The sequence below is a fragment of the Dromaius novaehollandiae genome, chromosome 7 (assembly GCF_036370855.1).
Source record: "Dromaius novaehollandiae isolate bDroNov1 chromosome 7, bDroNov1.hap1, whole genome shotgun sequence".
In the NCBI taxonomy this organism is placed as follows: Eukaryota; Metazoa; Chordata; class Aves; order Casuariiformes; family Dromaiidae; genus Dromaius; species Dromaius novaehollandiae.
In genome coordinates this window covers 26,710,704-26,725,639 of record NC_088104.1, presented here as the reverse complement: position 1 = coordinate 26,725,639, position 14,936 = coordinate 26,710,704, and the positions used below count along the sequence as shown (strand labels likewise).

The 14,936-nt window shown below is 37.2% G+C and overlaps 1 protein-coding gene across 2 annotated transcripts in view; it reads left to right on the top strand.

Moving 5' to 3' along the window:
• Window positions 1-14,936, top strand: part of PDE11A (phosphodiesterase 11A) — a 144,859-nt gene that overhangs the window by 78,135 nt on the left and 51,788 nt on the right. For both annotated transcript variants that reach the window (XM_064515014.1, XM_064515016.1), the window contains 3 exons: window positions 1,371-1,438; window positions 5,400-5,492; window positions 8,900-8,950. In XM_064515014.1, coding sequence (XP_064371084.1) covers window positions 1,371-1,438; window positions 5,400-5,492; window positions 8,900-8,950 — 212 coding nt within the window. The remainder of the gene's footprint in view (window positions 1-1,370; window positions 1,439-5,399; window positions 5,493-8,899; window positions 8,951-14,936) is intronic.

The window sequence follows — 14,936 nt, the reverse complement described above, 5'->3', positions numbered from 1 at the left end:
GGATGCATGCTAAGTATCCAAGAAGGGATGTTTTGACTTGGATACTGTATGGACTTTATCAGCTTTCCCATTTTTCCATTGTTGAGCTATATATTGTATTGAAGACTAATGAGAAGAAAACTGAAATTCTAACAGTATTAGTGTAAAATGTGTAGTGTGCTTTGATAGTTTTCCTGGTTCTCCTTTTTTTGTGCACAGCTCAGGCAACTGTTTCTGCAGTCCAGCAAAGCAGTCATTTCTCTCTGTAGTGATAAAAAAAATACACAGTCAGAGAAAATTTACTGAAGAGGCAATGGCAGCTGTCAGAGTTGCCTGTAGCAGTGGTGTGTGCTGGATCAGGATGCAACAGGGTATTGCCTGTTTGATACGATGCCTCCCAGCTATGATGCAGCTGCATTTGAATCTGCCTTATTATCTGATTTTGGCACAAAAAAAGCACTGTTTGTAAATAACAGCACCAGATAACTCTGTCTTTCCACAGAAGAGTTCGAGGCAAACCTATAGCAATTTAAACCAGCTTGAGGGGGGTGAGGGAGACAAGACGTGTATCATTATGTGGTATGGCAGTCTTTGAGAGCTGAGATTAGTAGTGCTTTGCTGAGGGTGCTCAGTGCCATGCAGGATCAGGACTTTCAAGCTTAATCAGCAGGGAAGATGTGGGAACTGAGCCTTTCGAAAACGTGGCTCATTGTTTGTGGTGACGCATGTATTGGCTTAAAGAAGCAGAAGAGAAACTCAGCTTGACTGCTAATAGTTCTTACAGTATTTTTCTAAGGGTATATTGTAGCTAAATGCAATAGAAATGGTATTGCAGTGGAACTCAGCATTAACTCAGCTATGGCCAATAGCTTTTAATTTTTTTTTTCCTCTTCAAGTTGTTTAAAGAAATTGCATTTTTTTTCTCTGGTTCAATAAATTCTTGGACGAGCCATAATGGAAAAAAGGGACTTATATACCTGGGTCATGCTAAATTAACTAAAATTTAGGAATGAAGGTACTGATTCTGCAAATTATGTAAGTAACTTGAAATTATGAGGATGACTTATATGCCTGCTGTTAACAAAGTGCTTAAGTAGTTTGCAGAATCAGATGTCTAAACATTTGTGGAAAGCATTGTGAGTAACGTTGTTTAGATTGCTAATCTTATACTTACAGACCAAAGAATAACACTTGAAAGTTATAAACTGAGTCCTGGTATCAAAACAATCAGACTTCCAGATATTGATGTCCGTTTAATATATTTCAGAATAAATATTTACAATTTTGCTTTTCAGTTTTAAAAATATATTTTAAATATTACTAATGAATAAAATATTCTGCATTATGAGTTAATGAATGAAGATTATAATTCATATTAACTCTTTCTAAAGGGGTAGCTCAAGTATTGAACAGGCTTGATGGGAAACCCTTTGATGATGCCGACCAGCGACTGTTTGAGGTAAGAGTTGTACTCTGTTACTCCGTTTTGTAGCAGTATCATACTTCTGCAGAATCTGGTATTTCTGGGTAATCCTACTTAACCCTCTTTTGGGGAGAAGAATACCTGATCTTTATTTATGATCAACACCTTCATCTTTGATGCATTTTAATACTAATTGATTACGACAGTAGATATTCTGAGGACGAAGTTAGGAAACTGTTTTTATCTTTCACAGTACTGATCAACCACAACAGCAAAATCTATTCATTCCTTAACCAGGATTGATTTAGAATAAACAGGATATATCTAAGCAAAAAAGTTCAAGTATTGATTTGACTTTTCCCAGGCTTTTGGAGTTTTCAGACATAGCAGTAGAGCATATCTGTAAACAAAAGTAAGCAATAAAACATGTTAAGTAAGTTTGTGTTTTACTGCCAATAGTTAAACATTTCCAGTATCTTCTCTAGCAACTCAAGATTTACCTTCTGTGTCAGAAATGTTTGTATAATAACTTCTAGTAATGCCATTGCACTGTACCTACCATCAGCATGTGAGAGAGAAACCATTTTTACAGGGAGGTTTCACCTTTTATTAAACCTGCTGAGACAGTTGGAAAAATGCACTAAGCTTTTGACTACACGCAGCCTGAAGAAAGACCTTGCTATATTACCGCTTTTTTATTGCTGTAAAAGTGCCATTTATTAGTGTCCAAGTGTTTGTGCTTACCGTTGCTTAACTGAGAGATGATATAGTTTATTATTTGTTTTGGCTTACCACATAAGTGCAGAATCCTGGTGTTCTTGTCTCTAAATATATGTGTGCAAGTTCACAGGTACACGCACACTTCATTAGTGTGTGTTTTCTTAATTATGCAATTTCACTAAACATGAGCTGATCACATTTTTACAATCCTTTTATTTGTAATAGTATACTATGAAAAGCAGCACAATAAAAGAACTTTGTATTTGTCTTCAATCTCTGTATAACATTTAGAGACATGGTAATTGTTACTGTAGTTCCAAATGTAAATACAGAACTACAGTGTTCATTCTGGGTTGCAGGCAATCTTATTTATTGCAGGTCTGCCGATCATCTGTTTGCATAAGGTGAAATTTTGGTCCCTTCACTGCCAAGTTCAAAACAGAAAAAAGGTTGTCAAGAGATTGCTCATTTTAGTTTTTGAAATTGGTAGGTACTATGTTTAGTGTTCTCCCTGGAAAACAGGCTGCTCGAAATATAGGGACATTACATAAAAAGGTTCTTTTAATAACCATTTATTCTTGTATCACAGGTGTATTGACCTGTATTCCCAGATAACATGCTCCTAAATTTCTATAATTTATGTTTTCTAGTTTACTAATCCTCCTAATACTCTTCAATAAATTAAGCCAGCAGTCTCTTTTTGTCTTTTTCAAAGAAGAAAGTGCACCAGCAGCCTCAATATTAGACAGGTCTTTACTGCTATGACTGGGCAACTCCCTGCCTCCCAATTCTATGAATCACCTTGGCAGTTTTTAATTGTATTTTTAAAATTTTTAAGAGTCCGGGTATGGGAATGTTCCCTCACTATTGCATCCCCCTAAATTACGAAGCCCTACCCATGTTACGAAGCCTTTTCTGTGCTAAGCTACTTATTCAGCCTGCCCCTACAGAGAAACTGCCCCTGCAGTATTCATGCTGACAGCGTATGATGACGGCCAGTTTTGAAAGGGCGAGCTTCTACCTTGATTAGTACTTGCTCGGGATTATGCAAGCAGGTTGTGGGAGTAAGTGGCTGTTTGCAAGCAAAATACACGAGCCAGTTCTGAGTCGGCATGAATGAAAAAGCTTGAGAGGGAATAGCTCAAGGGGTCAGGGTGAGACAAATGATGCAGCGAGGTGACCTTCCTCCTCCTCTTCCTCCTCCTCCTGCAGAGCCTGCTGCCCCAGTATGGGAGTGGGCAGCCCTGTGGGCAGGGTGCTTGTGACACCAGCAGGGAGGTCTGAGATGGAGATCTGACTCCTCCAAGACCTTCCCTAGGGAGTCGCTTCAAGTAAGTTAGGTGCAAGCTACAAGGCCTCCCTGGACCTGACTGAATATTGGGAATGGGGAAGTAAGTATCCTCAGCTGTTGTCCCGGCTATTCAAGGATGGGTGGCTTGTTGTTCAGGCAGAGGACAGAAGTCGTAGACACCCTAAACTGCCCACAATGCCAAAAAGTCTAACTTGCAGTATTTTATGAAAAGTTAGCAAGAATCAGAGGCAGAAACAGTGATTTGATCCAAGTTAAAAAGGCCTCTTGAAACATCACCCAAGGAGTTTGTTTTTTTTTTAATTGTATCTTTTAAGCAGGAAAAACATGAGCTTGGAAGCAAGAACACAGGCACACCAAAAACTAGGCTTAATTTATTGTGAAAATAAATGGCAAGGTGGGCTGTTCTACCGAGCAGCCCCTGGGGAACTGTAGTGGGGCACAGAGCCTGGAGCAGGCGAGCTGGAAACTTCTACACTGATGGAAGTAAGTTAGTTATTGTGGCAGCTTAAACCTCTGCTTCGTGGGACCTTTCATGACATTATGAATCTTTTACTGCTGTTGTCCTGAGAGGTGACATGACTAGGCCAAATCAGAGAGACTCAGGGGAAATGATCATTTACACTGCCTTTAGTAAAGCTTGAAATGATTTTACTCTTTCACTTGCATTAACAATTCCTTCTTTACCTTATTACTTTATCTTTTGTATCCTTTTCTAGGGCTTGTTCGATAAGAATCTGGTTTGGCTAGCACGTGGTTTATTTTGTAATAACGCCATGCGCTGGTGACCAAAAAGGCAGATTTTCATCTTACATGACTTGTCACTGGGACAAGTTTGCTCGGTAACAGAATAGCTGATCAGCTTATGCTGTGGTAGTCATCCCGTGACAATGAGGAGCAAAATGAGAGGGAGCACCAGAAACAGAAGTCACCTGTTTTGCTGTTTGTCTTCTCTGAGTTTGTCTGCCTACTTGTTATCAAAAGAGGAGAACTAGAATTAAAGAACGAGTACTACTTACTAGCTTTTCCTTTTTTCCACAAAAAGGACAATTGTCAGCATCTAAAACATGTTTAAAAAGGAATTGGTGCTCCCAGTGGAAATCCTTTAGTTAAAGGGAAATCTAACAAAGGACATTTTTAAAATGGACATTTACATAATATTTTAGTTTCAAATCCTTCATCTGTTTTTTGTTCTTTTTCTGTATCGTTTAAGACTGAGTAGAAACACTTTAATGATAATTTTTTATTGTGGGATTTAGCAAATCGAGCTTTTGATACTCGGGAGCCAAATCTTGTTTAACTGTTTAAAGTTGAAAAGAAAATCTTTGACTTTTTGACCTATATTTTCCATGAAAATTAACACAACAGAGTGCAATTCTCCAGCCAGAGCCTGATGACTGGATTTTGGTTGGCATTCAGAAACTGCCCGCTGGTGAGAAGAGAAAAAAGCAAAGTATTTACAAATGTCTCTCTGTGGAAGTCATACTTTGTAGATACTTATTCTCTGTGGGGCCTGGTTCTCTGACAAACTGAAAGGAGAAGCGGAAGCCACATCCTAAATGAACTAGAAAGCATGGCTAGGAACATTAGTATTTGGGAGATGTTCTCCTGGCCTCCTAATCCCCAACCAAGTGAAAAGATGGCCAGGGAGCACCTTGCTCTGGAAAAAAGGTGTCCCCAAGAACATGAAAAACTTAAGGAAGGATTAAAATGCTGACCTGTACAAATTATTGCCATTAGTCCTGAGAAGAATTCACTTAATAAAGTTGCATCCTAATTAAAACACATTTCTTGCATCTGATCTTTCTCTTCTTGCTCAGGACAGTGACCTACCTGCATTTTCTAGATAACCTGTCTGAACAAAATTATTCCTAGAATTTGCATCCACTTTCTTTTCAGTGATTAGGACAGCATTCATCTTTGTGTTTGTATTATAATCAAATTCTTTTTTTTCTTCTCTCTTTTTAGGCTTTTGTTATTTTTTGTGGCCTGGGCATTAACAACACGATAATGTATGACCAAGTGAAGAAATCCTGGGCAAAGCAGTCTGTGGCTCTTGACGTAAGTGTACATCTTCATAAAACCTTTTCTTGCCCATAAGCATCACATGTAAAGGAACTTACTGCTTCTGAATTTATTGTAAATAGCATCATTTTCTGTATCTACCTTTCTACACCTTAGAATGTTGTTTTATTGAACTAATACTGAAGGGAAACTTTCTCAGGGTACACTTAGCTGTGGAATACACAGCTTAAGTAATTTTGAAACTGGCCATCTCATCTAATGGCTCTGGTTTTTACATAAGGAGGGGAGAGTGATGATGGAGAAGCTGGTTTCTTACACAAGCTTATGTAGGAATGGATCTAGCTGTTATATGTATCTTCTTGCCCATCAATAACTGAAAATTCCTAGAATTTGGTATTTTACATAGCTTATTGTTTTTCTTTTCTAGTATTGTAAAAAGTAAGCAAAACATAGAGTGAACAGGGCAAAATCTGAAAAAAGACTGTAAGCGTGACCATCATTGTGGGGGGGGGGGTTTAGTATCAAAAGAAACATCTGCTGGACCTTTATCAGATGTATCTATTGCTAGAATAAAGTCAGAGCTGGATGACTGGCAGCTCACTAAAGACTCTGCTAGAGGTCAAGGCCAATACAGAATGAAAGGTCCTGGCATTCCAACACACCACATTTCTGTGTAAAGTACGTATAGACTAGACAGTCTAAATGGATGGAAAGATTTCTGTTCCTTTTCTTGCCCATTACTTTTGTAGTAATTTCCATTTCTTCTTTTCCTGTATTATCAAGAATGAAGAAACCTAACAACTCCTGTAAAATAAACTCTAAAATCCAGAACAGTTTAAAAAGATTCACAGTTTTTTGAAGCAAAAGTTATCTAGACTTATATAACATGATTCAGCAATTAACTACTATTCTTTATTCTGTAGATTTTAAATGTAATTATACAAAAAACAATCTTGGTGAAAGAAAAGCTTTAAACTTTGAGGATAGCCCTACAGATCTGCCTTATTCCTACTAAGTCTATAGCTGAGAATGGTTTGAATAAAATTTAGGATCTTTTAAAAACTGTTAAGCAAGACATTTTAAAACATACCTTCAGTGCAAGGATAACTACTCTAAGTTTTCAGTATGGTTTTAAAATTCATATCTGAAACAGAATAAAATGATTTATATACTCCTGATGTTAATTGTGTAACTCCTTTGACTTTATACAATACTCACCGTTACTATAAGAACTGCTGAGATAACATTATCCTGAACAGAGATCAGAATTTCTCCATTAAGGCATAATCGAACCAAACTATGAAGATGGAATATTTTTTTTCTTTCTTTAAGGGCTGAAGATATTTATCTGTGTATTGGGGATCAATCCTGTAAAGTCTGTAGGCATGTTATTTTAAGTCTTTTTGATGTCAATAGGATTATTCATGTTAGAAAACATTCTAAGCAAAAGCGGGGGTTTTTGGTCATTCCTGTTTATCTATTCACTTAGGAGAAAAAGTGTAAAACCTTCCTTTTTAGGCCTGCTGCAAGACTTCTAATTCTTTACATATCATAGTCATGAATTACTATAAGCCCCAGTTATCTGGGCAATATTAAGTTTAGATTGACTACTCTTCCTGGCAAGAAAAACGAGCAGTGCCAGCTATTACACTCAGATACACAGGGATGAAAGTTGAGATTGAAACTAGTTATTTGCTACTGAAATCAAGGAAATTTGAATTTCTTGGTTTAAAATACAGCTTCTTTCTTAGATCTGAAAAAGACTAATAGCCATGTAGCATGAATGTAGATTATGGATTTGATAAATGGCCACTATACTTCACTGAAGAGTAATTCTTTCTTTAAATGAGCAACAAGTCATGAAAACGTTTGTGTAAAGCGATTGAAGACATAGCAGAGAAATACTGAACAAAAGAATGATATATGCTGAAGAACTGTAATTCTGTTTATCAGTAAAGAGTACTTTATTAATATTTGTGTATTTAGGTAGGATGACAATGAGTGGCATTTCAAAATGACATTGGTATCAGATATAAAATAAATCAATGTAATTTACTCTATAATAAGATTTTAATCCAAATATAGACACACTGTTTTTTTATAGAACTATCATAAAACTAACCAATAAACAGAAGACCAAAATATAAATAAATGATCGGGACTGGATGTGACAAAGATCGACAGTGGGATACCATGTGGTTCTATACCAGCACAAATTCTAGTGTGTTTCCTAATGATGCAAAAATTGCAAATGATTAAAAAATCAGAATAATTAACATTAGGGAAGACTGTCTAGGGAAACATAATAGATACAGATAAAGTAGAAGCTTGACAGAAGAATTTCGGTATTGTGTAATCTATTTTAGCAGAAGAAATAATTTTTAATAATAGATTTCTGAAAGAAACTACAATATGGTTGGAGAGAAAAATTGATGTTGTTTGAGGAGGGACATGATGTATATTTATTGAAAGTAAAACATGGGATAGAACAAATAAATTGTGGTTTGTTATTTATTCTTTCATAGTACAGGAATGATATTCTGTGACTGTAAAAGGCAACATATCTAAAACCGATATGAGTAAATACATTTGGGGACTTAATTGCCACAAGATATTGCAAGCCAAGGGCATTTGAAATAGCGATTGGATATTTGTATGAGTAACGGGAACATTCATAGATGAGAACAATTTCAAAATGAAAAATATGTATCAAAGCTGTAGAGCACATAAGCAGGCCACTTGTTGCTGTGCAGTTAGGAAGACCTGTCCTTGCTAGGAGTGCTCTGGTTCTGCAGGCTCCCTGTGGTCCAGCACCTCGTCACATGCACAGTAAAACTTTGGTGGGTCCAGTACACAGGACGCCTTTTGCAGCTTCTGGACTGCTTGTTGAGTGTTAGTATCTTCATGTAAGGACATAACATATTCCCTGTAAGTGTATGCATACTCCTATGTAAGAATGAGATGTGTAGTAACCTTTGTGTATTATATTTTAATGTACCCATCTCCAGAATGGTATTGAAGAGAATGTCAGGCATAGCATAGAGGTGCTAATTTGCATGCAGTGATGCGCCACTAGAAAAGACATTAAAGCTCAACATTATAGCAAAAGGCATTATTTAAAGTCTGTAAATCTGCAGGTATTTTTACATTAAATTCTTTCTCTTTTAATTGTAGAACTCCAGGAGAACAATGTAGGAATGCTTATAATATTAAATTACTTACTGTCCATGGTTCCCTATAAAATTACCTGCAATGTAAATGCCAAATGTATACCTGATAACCTGCAATTAGTTATTATATGCTGACATTCAGAACTAAATTATCATGCATAAATATTAATTAAATCTGTTTTAAGAATTATTGATTAGACTGCATTTTAGAGGCCTATTATTTCTACTTGTCAGGTCTACAAAAATGGTTTTTTATCTTTTGTTCTGGAGCAGGTGTTATCTTACCATGCAAGATGTTCAAAGGCAGAAGTTGACAAATTTAAGGTAAGGATTTAACTTTTAGTTATTTCTGAAAATGTAACAGTAAATTAAGGTGGATATAGATTATCTGAGAGAAAAGTTTACTTTTATATTAAAAGCAGAAATCATAATTAGCAACGTTTTACGAAGGATGTATATTAGACTGTCAGGCAGGGAAGATGGAAAAAATCCTTCAAGGTATGAGGAGCTGCAGTGGTAGCTGCACAGCAGAAAAATACCCTGGTCCCACCAGCAGCTATCAGAACTGTGCATTAACATGTGTTTTGTGGCCTCCTCGGCAAGAACCCCCAAAGGAATTCATGCCACAGTGGGAGGTGAGGAGGAGACTAAAGGTGGGAGAGATTTTGCACACTTTCAATGTGGAATTTGTCCTTTTCTGTTTGAGGAAACACTAAGGAACTTGGTGGCCTTTTCCTTGCCCGTGAGGAGTCTGCATTGTAGAGGGCTTCTCAAAGCTGTTTGGAAAGCTCCTGTGAGGGTTAGTGTCTGTATCCTGCATGCAAAGTGTGTAGGAGACTGGCCAGGGTTGGTGAGGAGATCTGGGCTGTAGTGACTGCATATTGCTGGTCCGCCCTTGTGTGACTCCCTGACACTCGTCTGGCTGATAAACAGCTCATCGATGATCCTTTGACACTTGGCTAGCTGGCCACAACTTAATCTGTGCACCACGGAGATGATCTCGGTGGAAGGGGGAGCCATGGGTGACCTAGCAAAATTGATGAGTTACCTGAACTGAGGAGGAGCAGCTATTGCTAGTTAGTTGATTAGTTTTGTAGTTTATTGCCCAAACAATGGTTGTACCTTAGAACTCTGTTTGCGTCTATAACTGCGAAAAGGATGTGATGTTCTCCCTTCATTGCAGTTATTGCTGCAGTTACCCACCCTTTTGTAAAATGAAGATTAGATTACTGGATTATTGCTGGAAATAAATATACTTGAAGATCATTCCAACACTGCAGCCAACAGAAAATACTTTCATATGCTTAATAATTGTATTTTATGTCTGGTGAGCAGAACACTAGGTCTGTTTGAGAGAGAGGGGAGAGAAAGGGATAAAGAACCATAAATATTGTATTATATTTTTTGTATTTTAATTCACATTGGAGTAGGTACCTGTAATATAGTTTCTGTGACTGTCAGGATTCAACCAATATCTTGTCGGATGGCTGGCCTTCTTGGTTGTTATCAGCCACTGGAAGGCAATTCCTTCTCTGTCTGGTCTGTGTACCTGCAGCGAAGGTCCACTCTGTCACGCTTTGGACTCAGCTACTAGCGTGCTGAGGATCTGTGCTACTTGTTTTCCCAGGTGTCCTCATTAATGGATTTGCCAGTCTCCCAGGAAAGGAACATCTTGTCGTTATCCATTTACATTGGAGGCATGTAACTGTCTCTTTGACTGTAAAACATAAAGTAAAGGGAAACTAAGAGCATTTATTCCTAACATCAATAATAGATATATTTTTATAAAGGACATAAGTGAGGAAATGGGAAATATAACCAAACTATGCTTAAACTAATTACACTGAGATTTTTTCTGAAAACTTTCCCTCTCTTTTATCCAATTGTCTTGCTTTCAATTCATGACGAAATGTCAGTGAGGTAGTCTTTGTGCATGCTTGACACCACTAGCCGTATCTATCGGAGAGGTCCTACTTGCTTTGCAAGCCTGCAGCGGAGAGCACGTGCCCTGGAGAGGACTGCTCTGTGGGATGGCTCCTGACCCCGGCCCTTTGCAGAGCTCTGGCAGCTGATTTCCTCTCTAAGGTCTCATGAGGCATCCAAATAGGTGTAATCTCCTACCCTGAAATAATTTCCTTTTTTTCTATTTGTTATATTTTTATATTTTGTATAACCCCTCTGTTGTATGATGATCATCATCTAGACTTGACTGACTAATAAACAATTCCTCCCTTTGGGGGTGTGGGTTGGAAAAAACTCTCCCCCTTCCTTTTGATGGAACATTTATTGGCACATTTCAGATGAAATGCCTGTTACAATTTACCTTATATTCTGATTCAGTCTGAACGTTAATGAACTTACTTGATAGCAATATCTAAAGGAGATTAATGCAGATCGTTCACTACTGGCTCTTGACTGACACTGCATCTAACAGTAATTAAAGACTTTGGAGTGACAATGCATTTGATTTGTTTGCTCCTAAACAATTTTCAACTTTGATTTTTTTTTAATTTAAATTATAATGGCTTTCTAATAAAAATTTAAATTGGATGTGTTGCTTAGTTCATATAAACCACATAATACTACTTCTATTTTCTGATATGTGATAGGTATTTCCTAATTGAGATAGGTAGGTTTCCGATGCCATTGCGCTAGATCCAGAGAGAAAATTTAAACCTAGCTTTTCGTGGGCGTTTTTAAGTAAAACAAAAAATCCACCTTGAGTGCAAACATTTCTTGCGCATCTGAGAGTGTCTGAAGTCTTGAGCCTGATTCATCACTGTACTTCTCCTAGCTTATGTCTGTGTAACTCTACTAGATTCAAACTGCATTTTGGCAGGATAAGTTAAAATAGTGCACCAATGAATCATACCCATATCAATCCTCCTTTATTTTTAATGAGCAGGTAAAAATAAGTATGACTTTAACTTCTGCGTTGCCACAAAGTTTTAAATTTCTCTGTTGTATTTTTGAGTTAGAATAAGAGAATTCTATTATTTCCAATCACATACCAGTACTAGTGTTTAGCTAAAAGCGTTTGTAGAGTTGGAATAGACAAGAATAATGAAGTCCAATTAATCTGAGATTGATGCTATTCTAAACAATTGTCCTGCATTGCCAAATTTCTTCTCATTGAAATACAGGCTCTCCAAGCCTATAAATAGTAATCTTGTAGACAAATATAGAAAGCCAGGATGCATGAGTAAAGAATTCAGAACTGGGTCCAGGACAGGATATTTATAGCAAGAGTTACTGCATTGTGAGACAGTAATGAACAAGTCCTGTGACTTAGCAAGCAGCTCCGCAAACACACGTCACCTTTAAATTCAACTAATATAGTTTCCAAAGAGAATATGTAAACACTGCCCTATGATGTGTAATATACAAGAAGCTATTTTTAAAAAGCTAACCTAATTGTGCAGCTGTGAATGGTATAAGCCAGATCAATATTTAATGACCGTGATGCATTATTTATAGCCTTGTGAGAGATTCTCGTTTTTCAGGGCAAACAGCGCACAGGAGAGCCACACAACAAAAAATAATCGAGTCAAAATGTAGTGTTAATAATAATTCCTGTATTTTTCAAGTCTGGGGACTGACATGTGGCTAGTTAAGACCTACCTACATACAGGTCAGCTTTTTTTTAATCTCTCTTAAAATTACAGATATTTAACTAAATAAAGATGAATAGAGTTGAGCCAGAAACGGAAAAAACTTTTAGGACTGCTACTATATATGACAATATAAACAGTCAGATACATGAAAGATGACTGCTTGAAGTGAAATTGATACTGGGAGTGCGCTACATGTATGATATAAAGTGAGTTTGGTATACATGTTACATGTTACATGCTGTTACAGTTTTATACCCACCCCTAAAAGCATGAGAGTGGACTACACAAACAAAAATAGTATGTATTAATTTTATTTCTAATCTCTGTAAGGATTGGGGAAGCATTCTTACGCTACGTTATTCTCTACAGTGTCTCCATCTTTCACTTTAGAACTATTTTAGTTGCTCTTATATTCTGGTAATTAAATCATTTATAGTGGTTCATAATAATGTCATTATAGCCTTACTCGGTAATTACATTTCAGAAAGCCAAGCAGGCCTTCATATTTTGGACCACTTGTGAAATGTTACCGGCATTTAAATACCTGTAGCTAGAAGACGTGGTCTTTTTACACGTGGCTGTAATGATGATGGTGGTGTTTCAGTCCACCTGGTAACACAGATTTAACAAGGGTCGAAGGCACGTAATCACACGGCGAAGTCAGAATTGCAGGGCAAGGCCCCAGCCATGCATACAGCTGAGCACATACAGTCCGTTAGAGGCCCAGGGTTCGGTGTGAGTGCGTGAAGTTACTCACACTTTTGCGTATTTCTAAGACTGTTGCCCAGAAGACTAGTCACGCAATTTGGCTGTCGCAGGAGGGTCTGTGCCTACACGGAGCGTTTTCCCAGTGCTTATTCTATCTGCTCAAGGTCCGCTGCGAACAGCAACAATAGGGAAAAACAAGGAGACACCTTGAGGGTATACAAGGCTTAAGTGTTAATATTGAACTGTGTGTCCTTTTCCTTTTGAGAAATGTACTTATTTTCTCTGCTTTTCCACATACGCTGCCTGCGTGACACAAGATTAGAGCAATAGTGTAAGAGTTTCATAATTCATGGAACTGAGGTCTTTATTGTATTATATGATTTCATAACCTTTTACATGTGCCTATGTCTTCAGTTGTCATGGAAACAAAAAGTCAGAAACACATTGCATACAATGAAAATGATTAAAAATAATAAATAATGATTAAAAAATAAAATACTGCTTTTTAAATTCCAGTTTCTGGAATGGAAGGCTCTTGTTTGATGACATCAGGCTAATGCTGTGTAGTTCAAAGATATATAAAACTGAAAAAAATGTTTTAAATTTCAGTGCAGAAAGGGAATGGCAAGGCACGGAGAAGAGTAGGGAAAGATTGTTCATGATCTCTTCTCATGCAGTGTTTAGGTTTAGGGGCATTTAATGAAATATGAAATTATCACGGTACAGATTTTAATCTGACAAAAGATCTTTTCAAAACCATGTACTTAAACTATGTGACCTATCACCATAGATGTTACTGAACTAAAAAAAAAAAATGAATTAACAGGAGGAAAAGTCAAATGAGATCTGTTGTACAAAGACAGTCCTCTGGCTCAGGAAGTCTCTGAAGCTGGAAAGAGTACACCAAGGAAGTATGTTTTCTCAGTTCTAATATTCTTCCCTAAGCATCTATTGTCAAGCGCTGTCACAGGGCTTAGATGGACCTTTGATATGACACGTTACAACCATTCCTATGTAATTAGTCATAGTCTTCCAGTAGCACTCTTTGAAAAAATTTGAAAAGAAATGAGAAACTGCATTCAAATAACTTCTTTGCATCACACACTATCATTCAGAAAAGAGATCTTACCTTCTATCTTTGAGCTGCAAAGGAATGCTCTTCTTTGACTTGGTAATTATGGTCATAAATCTCAGAAATTACAGATACAGAATATGGAGAAAACCCCTAAGTTTGTTGAATTCTATTTGTTTTATGCAGTAAGAGCTTTTTACCCATCTTTCTCAAGCTCTTGAAGCATTTCTTGATCAGCCTGCTAAGCAGGCTCTTCAGCTCTTTCTTTCGGTGCCAGGGTCTGTGATTCTCAGGTGCATTTCTTCTAACACAACAGCCACTTTCATACAGATGATGTTACCATCATGAAGTCTGACGCAGTGTGATAGGTTTTATTGCGAATAAGGCATCTAAGAACAACATGACATTTCATTAAGGAAAAACCTGAGTGGTGGACAGGGAGAGATTGTTTTAATTTGTTCCATAGGGGATTTAATGAGAAGAAAGAAAAGTGGGAAGACTTTGGTGTGTCAGAGACATCAGAGGCACCTGTTTATGAATTGCTGTTAAAGGAGTGGTGTTCTACTAGACTAGTGTCGTATGAGAGTGTTTATCCTAATTCTAGGGATGATTAATAGAAAAAATAATGGGAATTATGAATTCCCTTTCCAAAATGTAAACATTCAATTTTATTCAGATTTCAAAATTAAATTTTTTTACTAGCACTGTAGTCGGTCAAGCTGACATTGAATTTTTGCAAAAGACTCACTGAAATTAGTCCTTTATTCTTTTTTTAATCACCATCTTTATTATTTCCAGGTGAAAATATCGAGGTAGCAGGGTAAAGGGTTCCCTTCCCTCCAGAGCAGATGAAATACGAAGCTTCCAGGGTGCTGTGGAGGGAGAGTTTGCAAAGAGTAATTTAACTTGTTGAGGC